Consider the following 13,923-nt stretch of genomic DNA (forward strand, 5'->3'; position numbering starts at 1 on the left):
CCAGGCAAACCATTAAATTCAAACATAATTACATTTTATTGATTTTGAATCTTTGAAATAGTGCTTCATATCAAAACAATATCAACATATTACAGACAGTGCACGCATCCAGGCCTTCACTTGCATCTGCATACTTGTTTTGACACACAAAAGGCTTAAACCACCCCAAACAAAAGTATAAAAGTTAAAAACAGAGTACAGTCTGAAAACTGTTTAGAAAATTGAGAGATTTTGTTCCTCACATTTGTCAACGGTCCATAAACATGTTCATCTTTCTAAAATAGTTCTATTATTTTGTAGTCTCGTCCAAGCAAACTGAAAAGGTTCCTGTGGTTGGAAATATAACCACACCCTGTAAACCTATTTATTCATAAGACATATCACGTCACATTCGGAAAGATAAAATAAATGGTGTTTTCATAAAATAGTACAGCAGTCATTCGCCTTAATGGGGGTAGGATGAAGATGAAAGGTGACAGCACCATTTTACAGCATTTAAAGCATTTTTGCAGATAAGCTAGGAACACTAAGCGCTCATCAGTCAATGCTGAGAATTGAAGTTTGAGGTCCAAGAGTCATTTCTTGGAGCTGCCGTATTGTGCCAGAGGGGAGCCTTGAACATAGGTGAGGATGGCATTCTGTAGATATGTAGCTCTTTGGGCTTCATCGTCCCTCATCCTTTTGATCTCTGCCTCTTTCAGTCGTAGCTTCTCCAGCAGGGAAGACATCTCGCTGTCTTTGTCGAGCAGCGCCTCTCGGTGGTTACTGCTCAGTACTGCATGATACAATAGCAAATTGCAAAGAAGAGCATTAAAAACGCAGCAGTTCTGCACTGTAAATGAAGTGGCTTTCAGACAGGATGAATTTTGAGTCTACTGCATCCATATAAATCAATTAAGAATGTACTTTTTTAATATATCATTGATGTGGGGATTGCCACTGAACTTCAACTTTAATAGTGGCGTGGGGGAAAGACAGTAAGAGGTACCTTTAATTTCTCTCTCGAGGGCACTGATCTTTTCTTTCAGTCCTCCTTGTGCAATCCTCTCGGCCTCCAAGTGACCGATCTGCTCCTGTAGCTCTACTTTCACTCGACTCACCTCGGCCACCTTCTCCTGGTCCTTCCCGGAGAGTTCCTGCAATTATACAACTTGATTCAGTTTTTATTTTTATTTTTTATTACTTCAATTATATAAAGTGCTGTTGCTATGTATGGCTTCCAGTGACTTTTTTTTTCAATCTTTTGGCTTTGGTTTGATTCTTGAACAAATTGTTATTTTTTGTTGGTTGTGTTTTGGTATGTTTTGTTTGATTTTCCTGTGTGCAGTTTTGACAAATGAGCTACATTTTGCACTGTGGGACAATTACATGACTTTAAGTTTTGGTGAGGGTTCACCTTTTTGTGGATTTGAAATAAAACAATAGAATAAATCATTAACAAAGACTTTTGGGCCTCTGAAAAATAAATAGAGGTACTATACTGCATACAATGGCTCTGTCCACCTCCTTTGCTGGTTATTTGCTATTTTCTATATTTTTCCAAGATATTATTATTTATTTATATAGATATAATATTTCTCAAAGATTCATCTGCATGTTGTCAGAATCTTCAACAATTAAATGAAAGCTAAGCCCATGGGGACAACATTTTGCTGCGAAATTAAACCTAACCACTGTAAGAATTCCCTTCATATACATTATAAGTCTGTGTGGCAACATCAGACACGTACACAGCAACCAAACCAATACACCTGTCCAAAACCTGAGATCATAAGTTGCATGATGTAATGTATAAAAAAAAAATACATAACACTTAAAAATTGTGTTGACTATAGGTTTGTGACACAAATAAAACCAGCCCTTGTTTGTTACTTTTATTTTAGCACTACATTTGTATAAATATGGTCCCACATTATTCACTCAAAAATAATGGAAAACATATAATTTAATAAAGCATGAACATTTCTAGTCACCTGACCCCTGAGAATGGTGAAAGAGCCTCATTTAAGGGGTTTGTAAACTACGCCCATAGTTGGACTTCCTGAATGGAGTGGTCTACGTGTCGCCTTCTCATCAGTGCTGACTGTGAGTGTGTGTGTTAATGTATGCTTCAAACCACTTGTGCCAAATAAACATTTACATTCATGAGGAGAATGTGAACATACAAAATTTAAATACAGCTCAGTTTGGATTTTTTTTTTTTATGCGCTGCATACACATTGGTGGGTGTGAATACAACGTATTACTGTAAAGACAATTTTTGGTGTCTGCGATTTGAAAATTGCATTCTACTACATTGCAATGTCAATTTGAAAGTGATTAATTGTTCTGTCATTCGAACATAAAAGAATGATTCCTAGTGAGAATGTACTTGCCATGTTGTGTATCACAGGCTGCTGGTATGTGTACCTGTTGAAGCTCGTCTATTCTGCGACGCAGAGAGTCTGTCTCAATGGTCTGTTGACTGTTCTTGGCCTGTTGCTCAGAGATGATCTGCTTCTGTTGGGAAACGTGCAGCTGGACCTCCTGCAAGGAGGTACGCGCAGAGCGAAGCTTCTCCTCCAATGATGTCACATGTTCGTGCTGCTCCAAAAAAAAAAAATAATGGAGTGATAAGCACAGTGAAACAGGTTTGCATTATAACAAATACATTGATGACCACATTATATCTCACCATCATAATTTTTTTATACATTTTCTCTATAGTATACAGTTCTGTTTATATGAGTGTATATATGAGGGGGGGAAATGGTACAAAAGAATGAGGTTTCAATGGGGGACAGTCACAGGTTCCAGTGACTTAATCATGATTTCTGATTCATTTGATTTCTGTATCTGTGAACAGACCAGTTGATCAATGACTATGAATCCAATGTAGTACAAGCTTTTCCAAGCAACCTGTTCCTGGCGCGCTTGAACACGAGCTTTACTCAGTTCCTCCTCTGCCTGGGATCTCTCTGCCACACATACTGCTTTCGCCTTACTCAAGTCCTAAATGAGAGGAAGGACACTCTTACATGACTTTCAAAGTGGATTTTTACTGTCAATTTTATTGGGGAATTATTTTTCTCCATGTTCAGGAGGCATCAATCTCTATTATTGTAACACAGTATTTAAAGTTGAAATTGTAGTTTGAAAAGCAATGTTTTACTGTTTTTTTTTTAAACAACATAACAACATGACGTAATAGTTATTTGTACCACACTTTATGATAACGATTTTTTTCCCATTTACAAATGATAATTGATTCATCTTTACTAAATGGTGAATTTCAAGGTCAAACCTCTTCTAGTTGAATTCGTTGTCCTTCCAGTTTGAAGATGCGTTCCTGTAAGGCTTTCTCACTCTCCTCTAGATGGCGATTAACATGTTCAACCTGGAAAAAGACGAATGTTGGTTTCTAGACTTTAAAAAAAGAAAATCTAACGAACATAAGGCTTGTTTTCCAATGATGAAATATAACAAGATGAAAAATACATATAAAGGTCTATTATAGCTGTAAAAAAAAGGAGTGTTTTTTTTCATTTAGCTTTTTTTTATTTCATGGGAATCAATCCATAAAGAGCGATAAATCCAGAGCGATAAATCCAGAGCGATAAATCCAGAGCTCCAGATGAACTGTTTTTAAAAGCACAGTAGTGCCTAGCCTGAAATTTTAGACACGCACACTGTAAAGATTCACATTAGTGATCGACAGATATGTTTTTATTCAAGGCCGATAACGATTATTAGTAATCAAAGACACTGATAACAGATGTTTCAGGCTGATATTAATTTACAAAAAAAAAGAGAAATTATTGGTGTAAAAAAAGCTTTGTTTAAAAAATAGAACATAAATTGCAGGAAGCTTCCATGGTCATCAGCATGTGTTATGCTAAATTAAAAATTAAGCAAGTAAATAGTTCCCTAAAGTTTTCTACTGCAAATTAAGTTTTCCAAAATATTATAATTATATTCAACATGATTTCTTAATTTATTTCATTTGTAAAAATAAAAAGAGTAGGGTGTTCCTAGTGTCAGCATAATTTTTTTTATAATGTGGAAATTTAAATAAATCCATAAATTAAAGTTCCCTGTATCTCACAGAACATCAAATGAAAGCAAATGTAGCAAATTTGGGGTTTTTGTCAAGGTTTGTAAAATGTTTCAAAATATCTTCACAGACAGTGAAAACTTGTCTGTATATGTTCAAAATGTCTTTGCAACAAGTAAAAACTGTCTGTGAACATCTTACAAATACTGATGAAAACCCTTTCACCGCTCAGTGAGATACCAGCTTTATCGGCTTTCATATTCGTAAAAAGGTTGATGCCAATATTTATCAAAATGCCTAATATCGGCACCGATAATCGGCCCGGCCGATAATCTGTCCATCCCTAATTCAGATTTCCACTGATTTATATTATATTATTGATAAATGGGCTGAAATGTGGAGCAGAAGTTTGTCAGCAATAATAAATCAGCAAATTTACTGGTTGCACATGCACTTGTGATAAAAAATTTGGAAAATAATCCTCTTGCGATATTTTTCCCCTCAATATTGTGATTTAGTATGCAATTATTTTTTTCAAGCTCCTCTTCCCATGTATTTGAAATGATAAACAAATGCATTATTTTGGGAAATTTAAATAGTTTTTATTACAGAACCTTACCCATGAGTATTTTTTGCTCCTGAGATTTTAATGACAATGTTTGATTACCTTATGCATACAATCTTTCTATTTTTTTCTCTGCAATATATTGAAACTTGTAATTTTTTGTTGATGCTGTGTGTTTTGTGCTCATTGTTGGTGTTATTTATTGGTAAAATGTGTTGCTTCCATAAAAAAAAGTGTTCCTGATCCTGTAGTATTTAAAATTGAGAGAATCCGATTTAAGAAATTCAGGGCTTCCCATTCTGTCTCCTTCTCATTCAGTGTTATTTTTCATATTTATTAGATGGGTTGTGACTGTGAATGCAATTTCCCTGTGTGGTTTCACCTACTTGGCAAATAAAGATGATTCGGATATAGAAACGTATTTTCAAATATTGTGTATTATTTGTCAAGTTCTGTGATCAAAAGAAAAAACATACAAATCTCCCCAAATAATGTATTTGTCTTTCATTTCGGTTCACAGATTCTTTGCAATTTTGCATTCTGTACAAACATTATTAGATAAAGTGTATGAGTTCTGTGTTTGTGAATGTGAAGTATAGCTTCTTAACTCATTCACTCATATCCATTTTGACTGAAGCAACCCCCTTTGCTCCCGGCTGTTTTACAGGATTTTGACTGATATTGCAAGAAAGATTAAAGTCTCTTCTTTCATCAGAAAAAATAAATAAATATATATTTAAATCTGTTTCCGTTTTGCAGCAATTAGTATTAGAATCTAGCTAAGTTTCTTCATTATTCACAAACCTGTTTAAAACTTTGGGGAAAACTGCTTTTTCGAACATGGCCCTGGTTGATCTCTTATACTTTGCTGCCACCTTTTGTAATAACTACCATTGCTTGAAGCATTCTCTTCAGAGGCTGCATTAAAGCCTTCTGTGCTGTAGCATAAAAAAACAGAAAATGTATACATATGTGTTTGGGACACCGGTAATATTTAAAATGGAAGGTATTTGTAAGTTTTTGGGAGCAAATTAGTTAAATATGACTTAAATTAATGAGCCGTCGATCGGCAAACAGTTTTTGTTAGAATCAGTAAGCAAAATGGTGTCGGCCGTTAGTGACAATTAGAAATGGGAAGTGATAAACGCAAACAAACGGCAAAGAAAAAGTTATTAAGTAAATCAGTTTTAACTAAATGTTGCTCTGCGGCAATTCACTGTAAGAGTGAGGAAATACCTCTCTTTGTCGTAGATGATCCATGTCCTCCATGCCTTGCTTGAACCTTCGCTTCTCGATTTCCAGGCGGTCTGTGAGGGGACAAGATAGAATCCATATTTCCAAAATTCTGTGTTGGTAATGACATTGTGGAAGTGGTGATATAAATTGTTCACTGTTTGTTGCCTTCTGCCTGTGCTAGTTTGAGCTTCAGCTCAGCTGTGCTGTTAGTCAGTTCTTGCTTGAGCTCAAAAAGCTGCTGCTGCTGGGACTTGCACTTGCGCTCCACCTCCTCCACCTAACCGATACGCACAAAAATAATCAGAGCAACTTAGGGGAATCATTCAAATGGATGAATTGCTGTACCTTATTTTTTAGTTGGACATTGGTGTCTGTCAAGTTTTGGATCTCTCTGAGAAGCTTTCCTTCCCTGGAAACACTGTCCTGAAACAACAGAACATATAAAAAAAACCCTCCAAATTAAATAAAAAATGTTCACTGATTGGCTTTTAAGTAGGAGTGTCAAAATTAGTGTGTTAATTTACAGTTCCCTTAATGCCACAAATGTTTTTTAACGCGGGATTAATAACCTCCCTTTACTTGGAAAGCCTGTACTGGGGGAATTCCAGTCACAACGCAGCAGACACATCCACGTCAAAATTTAGCGGCAATAAATTTAATAATGTATCGGATTAATATAGCGCTTGTCTAGACACTCAAAGACGTTTTACAATGGAATGGATACATTATTCATGCATTCACACATTCACACTGTGGTGGAGGTAAGCTACTTAAGTAGCCACAGTTGCCCTGCCCAGCTGACGGAAGCGTGGCTGCCAGTGTGCGCCTCCGACCACCACCAAACATTCGCACCTTCCATACACCGGTGTGAGTAGCACTGGAGGCATTGTGTGTGAAGTGCCTTGCCCAAGGACACGACGACACATGACTTCGGGAGAGCGGGGATCGAACAGCCGACCTTCTGGTTACTGAACGACCGTCTCTACACCCTGAACCATGGCCACCAATTTAATAATAATAATGCATATATTTGTGGAGACTGGGGTCAAGTTGTACTTTACAATTTTAAAAATGTGCAGAATTTTACAAGTTACTTCATTTTAAAGATCAGATAGCTCTTAATATGAAAAGAAAAACGCACTGATCTGTCACCAACGTCTTACAAATGCAAGTGAACTCATGAACGCAAATTAATACTACACTAATTTTTTAACAGTAAAGTTTATCTTTTTAATTTTAATTCAATTTTATGAATTATTATAAAATGTCTGTATCAATTGACTCAAGGACGCATCTGTACTCGCTCCTGCACTCGCTCGTGACTTCTATTTTGTTGACATTGGGATTTTCAACTACATTGTTGCAATATGCCTGGCGGAAAAAGAGCTGACGAGACTGAGGAGATAAAATATTCTCTTGCAAAACTCAAAGAAATTGTCACCAAAATACTTTAAATGAAAAATAGCATCGAGCCACTTCTGCAGGAAATTCAGCAATTGAAGAAAAAGACACAAGAAAAAGATTGACGCATTGTCGCGTTGAAACAAAAAGTGGATGATTTGGAACAGAATCTTCGAATCAACGATGTGATAGTTACAGGTGTCCAGATTAAACCGCGCCGCGGCCCTCCGGCGAGAGCTGCGGCCGGCACAAGTCAGTTGATTCTGACCATCTTCAGCGAATGAGACTGGAACAGCAAGTAACAACTCGACTCAGAGATTTGGGATTAATTGTGGATCCAGCGCACATTCAGATGTGCTTTTCGCTTCCAACTGGGGGGACACGACCCCCGGCAAAAGATTGCTCTTTTGAGAGATTGCTACAACGCTAAAGGTAAGCATGTCTACGTCAATAAAAATCTCACAAAACGAAATGCTGACATTGCCAGAAGGGACCGACAATTGAGAAAGAATGGACTTATTGAGAACACATGGACAAAAGACTGTCGGATCTTCATTCAAACAAAAGAAGACTTATCTTCTGAGAAGAAACTACGGATCGTGAAAAGAGTGGAAGAATTAGAGTTTAAAAGACAATAACTGCAATCAGTAACTCACATCATTAAATTGTGGATTATGTCTTACCCAAATGAAATTATTGTAACATATTACTAATTAACCCAAAACTGGAGCTGTTATGATTTGAATAATGTAAATATAGCTTATGCTTACTGGCTGACACTGCCAAGGTTAACTCTTGTTTATACACCTGCATTGTATTGCTGTCTCTGTAAGAATGTAAACATTGTCTGGCTCTATTTCTGTTTGGACATTTGATGTTACATGCAAGGCTGTCGTCATAAGGTTGTATTGTGGCTGCAATGTATCTGCTGTAAATATAGACATGGTTCCGGGATGGAGCCGGCAGGGCCTACTCAGCTGGTGGGTGGCCTTGGTGGGCGCTAAGGAGTATCAAGATCTAAGCATCATCGAATGCTGGCAACAGTGGTGGGCCGATGGCTGAGCTGACCAGAATGGAGTGAACGTTGCTGTGGACGCAATGGGCATAATGCAAGCCGATCTACTCTTCTGCAAGCCACAACATGTGTGAAAGCTGATCCAAGGTCAGCGAAGACGCTACTGGTGAACGGTTGGGCCTGATGGTGGCGTCCGGGAACTGTTTTACTAATTCCAAATGATTGGTACTAGCTGCAACTTATACACGGACATTACTCAAGATGGACTGAGCGAGGAGTGTGCAAACTTAAGTCTGGGATTGATAACGTTATGAATCAATGACCTTCATAATCAATGTATATGACTGATGCGTATAGTAAGAAGATTGGGTTACTAATAAGCCATGGCTTCTACCCGTCAGCCCTTCTTTCGGATGTCAATGTTGCAAATGATATGTGATCGATGTAACTTGTAATAATGTGTTTGAAAGGAAAATATGAATAAAACAAAACAAAACAAACAAACAATGACTTAACGATGCAGCCATATTTCTATTAGTTTAACATAATTTTTCCACTTCTGTGTTAACAGTATGAAAACTTGGGGAAAAAATGATTGTACATTTAGAACAGATATCAAATTTGTGATTAATCGTGAGTTAACTATTGAAGTCATGTGATTAATTACAATAAAAAAATTTAATCACCTGACAACCCTACTTTTAAGGGACCGGCAGCTACAGCAAATGATGCTACTTTTGCTAGTTTTAATGATCACCAGGATTGTGTGTGGGGGGAATCAATACAAAAATAGTGTCCATCAACTTCCTGAACAATTATTCACCACTATTTCTCTTGTCTGTTGCTTCATGTAAATGTATAAAAAAAATAATAATAATATGTATCGCGATTAAAAGCTGTATCTTGTATGTCTTTCTACCTCGTGTACTTTTTTCTTCTCTCTGCTCTGTGTTTCCATGAGTTGCTCCTTTTCAACCTTCAGTCTTGCTATCAGCTCAGCCAGGCTGTGATTTTTCTGTTCAGAGAGTGCAAAGGCAGCCTCTCTCATCTGCAATCTGTACACCATATAGAATCATGCATTTTATTGTACTGCAATACTGCAAGGCAGAGCCTACAAAGTCCAGTCCTAAAACACCAATAGACTGTTATTCTCCATAGAAACATTTACTAGACTTCAGTTAAGGACACATACAACCCCCTTGTGTTGTTTAGTGAATTTTGGAATGAAAGAAATGATTACTTGGCAGTAAGAGAGTTTACAGCTGACTTCCTCTCATTTAGAGCTTCTTGGAGTTGACTGATCTGTATAGAACTGGACCTAACAAGTAAAACACAACAGAAATATATTATGCCATGAACTGTGAATTGTGTCATTAAATGATCATTAAAAAATAGTTTTATAGTTCACAGAAAGTAATAAGAGTAATTCCAGTATGTTTCTTTGAATGTGCTATATGTGATGGTGTCTGCAATACTAAATTTAAAGCCCTATAGTCAATGATCTCACAGAGTTACAATATTCTCACCGGTTTGACTGTCCCATTTCCTCTTTCTGCCTGTCGATTGTCACCATTAAGTTTTGAAACTGAAAAAAGTGGAGGAAAAACACAATAAAATGAATAATTTACTGAAGTTAAACATTGAAAACTAAATAGTAGTAAAGGATCAGGAGTAATTACTTTTTAGGAGGCCAACATGGTTCTTGATTAAGATGTACAGTGGATATAAAAAGCCTTTACAAACTTCTTCAAATGTCTTTTTTTGTAATGTAAAAAAAGAAGATCAAGACAAATTATTTTGAATTTTTTCCACCATAAATGTGACCTATAAACTGTACAACCCAATTGGGAAAAAGAGAGGGAAATTAACAATAAAAATTGAGATGAGGTTGTTATATATATATAATTATGATGTATGAATTTGTGCTCTTCTGACTAGCACAATTGAAGAATAAGATGCAGCAAAAGCTCTCTGCGGACTGCCGACATTGGTTTATTGTTTAAGATGTGACAAAAATGTCAGGAAAAGCTTGCTAGAACATCTGAACTTTATTTGAGGTTAATCACAAAAAAGTTTAACAGTGGCAGATGTATGCTAACTTGAATGTGATTGGTTAAGTCTAAACGCAGCCACACCCAACTAAAGTTTCAAAATTATTTGTATTGGTTAATATTTTTTTTTTATATTAAGAAAAACCTCATTTGAAATGTAGTGTGTATACTTTTTCTATCTCATGTATTTTGTTTGCAGTGTATTTGGTGGATCGCATGCTAAAATCATATCATGCAGAGCGTATTTTTGGCTAGCAAAGGCGATTCACTGTCTTAATAAAAACTGTAATTATCAGAGGTAGGCATTCTGTCAGTCCGTCAATGACAGATGCCCATTTTGTTGGCGAATGATGGGAAATTTTGAAAAAATTTTACGAACTAAGCATTGACGGTAGGGGCTTTTTGTTCGTCAATGTAATCGTCAATTCGTCAATAGCTACCTGCCGTCCCTTCTCCTGCTTCAGGTTCTGAATCTCCTTGTTGAGGACCTGGGTTCTGCTGTGGCTTTCTCTCAAGGTGGATTGTCGATCTGTGTTGCGTCCAACAATATGCTCTGAAGAAATTAGCCAGTAGAGGCATGATTCATGAGAGTGTCACTGAGTTGTATGACTTGTATGTATTTTTTAAAGAAAAATATCATTTTGGTGTGCATATTAAAGAAAATGTACAAAGTATTATCACCAGGGTAAAAAAAAATCAAAGAAAAATAAAGACCATAAATACCGAGTGCTTTGAGTGTGTCGCTGGGTATGTTATTTCCTGCCAGCTCCAACTGCTCAACACTGTGGTTGCTCTGCAGAGCCTCTAGAAGACACCTGCCACCCAGGAGACCAATGTTGTTCCACCTCAGATCTGTCAACAGACAGAGCCCAGCATAAAAGTGCGCAAATAGGGTGTCCAAATTAGTCATAAAAATATTTCATTATGGAAAAATTTATTTTGAATGTTTTTATACAATTAGTTGGGTCTCTAGAGTGCCTGCCCACCCATCAAGTGTCAAATTAAACATCCAGTCAAGTATATCCAGAGAGTATTGTCATATTACCTGTCTGTATGTGTTCCTCATGCAGTTGTGTGTGAATACAGTATTCATCATTTGATGGTAAATCCTTCTCGTAACTTTTAAAGTAGCACTAAGGAACTTTTTTCACCCATAATAAAATATGTTCATATCTCTTCTGATGAAACATCGACTTCAAACTAGTTGAATGGTACGTACCTTTGCCATGGCTTGAGGGGGTCTGTATCATTTTTACTGGCACTAAGCAACTTTGAGGAAGATGGTAGGAACACTGCCACACAAAAAACTACAAATGTGCTGACTGCTTTATGGCATGTGTCACTTCCCCCTTTACCCATTGGTTACAAAGATGGAAGTCAATTTAAATGTCGACGCACGGTTACTTCTTTCTTGGCAGAAACTGGAAAACAACTGAAAAGTTTTGCATGAGGAGACAAAAAAGAAAAAGGGAAGCTACCTCATGGGAAATGCGGTCTTCCTTCAGGTATAATATTACCGCTTTTGCCCATATAGCGCCACCATAATCAACGTAAACTGAGTTGCTTTGATGCTAATTTTTGCTAACCCATCAATGGGGTTTTCCATTGCCTGCTAGAAAAAGCTGATGATGTTTCTGAAACAAGTGTCGTATTTAAATATATAATGTGTGTACTGTAACTGTTTTTGTTGTGTTTAATTTGACAAGAAACTCCAAATGGTGTGTTGTCTTCAAGCATATTGGAGCTGCAGCAACAGAGGAGCAGTCAGTGTGCTTTAACAACACAGGAACTTGTATACAGTACACACACACACAGACACACACATCACCATTTGGCACATTTAATCATTTTTCTTCTATTAGAATATTTTTATGATCAAGAGGAGCAGCCAAAATCGAAATCACGATTACATTTTGATTAATTTCTCACCCCTACTCCCTTGGATAGCCTCGCTAACATTTATGTATCTATCTCATTTACTAATTTACAACTTTGTGTCTGTCAGAATTACTCCAATGAAAATGTCATGAAAACAACAAAACTATGAATGACTTCAGACTTTTTCACCTATCTGCATAGTAATCACTGTTTTGTTTTTAGATTTGTGTGTGATTTACCGAGTACTTTCAGGCTGCTGTTGCATCTAAGCGTCTGTGCAAGTGCTAGCATCCCATGATGGTTGATCTGATTGTTACGCAAGTCAAGATGTGTCAGCACAGTGTTGGAGCCCAAACCCTCACAAAAGACAGCAAAGGCTTCATCCCACACTCCCAGTGCATTCCAGTCTAGCACTAACCTGCATACAAAATGTTGTGGACCACATTATCAATTCAATAAATCATTGTTATAGTTGTGATGTAGTTACACAACTATATTAGCATTTAAAATAGCAAGAAAAATAGCCATAGTTCTCACCGAGTAAGAGTATTGTTATGTGCCAATAACTTTCCCAACATCTCAGCCCCTGATGATTTCAAGTTATTTCCCTGTTAATATTTTGCATGGGGAAAAAAATGATAATGACAAATGTGCAGCATCTAAGAGGCAATACAGTTTAAATTGTCAAGAGTTACCTTTAAATCCAAGACTTTAAGGGTCGTATTGTAAAAAAGACCAGTGAGGAAAACTTTGGCACCTAAGAGCCAACACACACGGAGGTAAACAAAAGCACAGGGTTTGACATCTACAAGGGATGTAACGATTCACTCAAGCCCCGATTCAATTTCAATTTGATTTTTTAAACATATTTTTTTATCTTACAAATTGAATGAGTCGTTTTATAATTATAACTAAAATGTTTTTATTTTAAGATCTGCATTTTGTCCTTGTTACAACAGTTACTTTTTGTAACTTTACAAAAAAAATAAAAGAACAATCAGTAATAATTTTGACTGTGTATACAGTTTGTTTACAGCAGAGACAAAAGGCTATGGTCAACATAGCGTTGCAAATTGATTATTTTATAATTATTTTTTACATCGATGCATTCTTAAGCACAATTTTTGATGTGCCGTTACATCCCTGACATCTAACAATGAATATTAGACATTTCAATTCAACATTTCATCCTTATCATCAGGTCTTTACCCTGTCTTAAATGTTGTAAATTCATTCAACAAATTATCTATGAGTAGTGACACCTAGCGGTGAAATGGCGCTATATACCGAAATAAATCTAGTTGCCCAAACTATTTGTATGTATTCACCTTTGGTAATGAGAAGTTCTAAACACTCTTTACAATAAAAGAGGGCTGTAGAAAAGCATCAATTATATTTGTAAAGGCATAATTTTTTAGACTTTATGTAAACTGTGCATGCACTCATCAAGCTACTTTGGTCATGGTGTTTTCACTCACCTTCATCACCAAGCATGCAGTCACTGAGTGACACTTCTGAAAAGAAAGTGTCTTTTTGAAAAAGACGGGCAAGGAGTGCGCAGGTATCTGCAGACAGACTCAGCCCACTCACATCCAGACGGGAGGAACTGCATTCCTGCAGTTTGACCATGACACTCTCTTGGATATCAATACCTCGTTCCTTACAAAGGCGTAAGTATGTCTGCCTGAAATCTTCCATTCTGCCGTCCTTTCTTTTGCACAGCACTTCTTCATCCATCAAAACT

At 36.7% G+C, this 13,923-nt stretch overlaps 1 protein-coding gene across 3 annotated transcripts in view; it reads right to left on the minus strand.

Moving 5' to 3' along the window:
• Positions 1-17: 17 nt before the first annotated feature.
• lrrc45 (leucine rich repeat containing 45) overlaps positions 18-13,923 on the minus strand; it is a 14,725-nt gene continuing 819 nt past the window's right edge. The window contains exons 1-18 of one of the 3 annotated variants that reach the window (XM_086064487.1): positions 13,770-13,899; positions 13,658-13,693; positions 12,875-12,936; positions 12,717-12,787; positions 12,419-12,597; positions 11,025-11,153; positions 10,742-10,854; positions 9,777-9,835; positions 9,491-9,568; positions 9,170-9,305; positions 6,180-6,257; positions 6,000-6,111; positions 5,835-5,905; positions 3,284-3,376; positions 2,899-2,991; positions 2,410-2,583; positions 989-1,136; positions 18-775 (exon numbers count right to left, since the gene is read on the minus strand). In XM_086064487.1, the coding sequence (XP_085920613.1) occupies positions 576-775; positions 989-1,136; positions 2,410-2,583; positions 2,899-2,991; positions 3,284-3,376; positions 5,835-5,905; positions 6,000-6,111; positions 6,180-6,257; positions 9,170-9,305; positions 9,491-9,568; positions 9,777-9,835; positions 10,742-10,854; positions 11,025-11,153; positions 12,419-12,597; positions 12,717-12,787; positions 12,875-12,936; positions 13,658-13,673 (1,812 nt within the window). In that variant the 5' untranslated portion in view covers positions 13,674-13,693; positions 13,770-13,899 and the 3' untranslated portion in view covers positions 18-575. Of the gene's footprint in view, positions 776-988; positions 1,137-2,409; positions 2,584-2,898; positions 2,992-3,283; positions 3,377-5,834; positions 5,906-5,999; positions 6,112-6,179; positions 6,258-9,169; positions 9,306-9,490; positions 9,569-9,776; positions 9,836-10,741; positions 10,855-11,024; positions 11,154-12,418; positions 12,598-12,716; positions 12,788-12,874; positions 12,937-13,657; positions 13,922-13,923 lie in introns of those variants that run through there. The other 2 variants (XM_086064486.1, XM_086064488.1) reach the window with 2 other exon arrangements.

Source organism: Leptonotus elevatus, chromosome 20, assembly GCF_054856555.1.
Source record: "Leptonotus elevatus isolate MCC_2025b chromosome 20, RoL_Lele_1.0, whole genome shotgun sequence".
Classification (NCBI taxonomy): domain Eukaryota; kingdom Metazoa; phylum Chordata; class Actinopteri; order Syngnathiformes; family Syngnathidae; genus Leptonotus; species Leptonotus elevatus.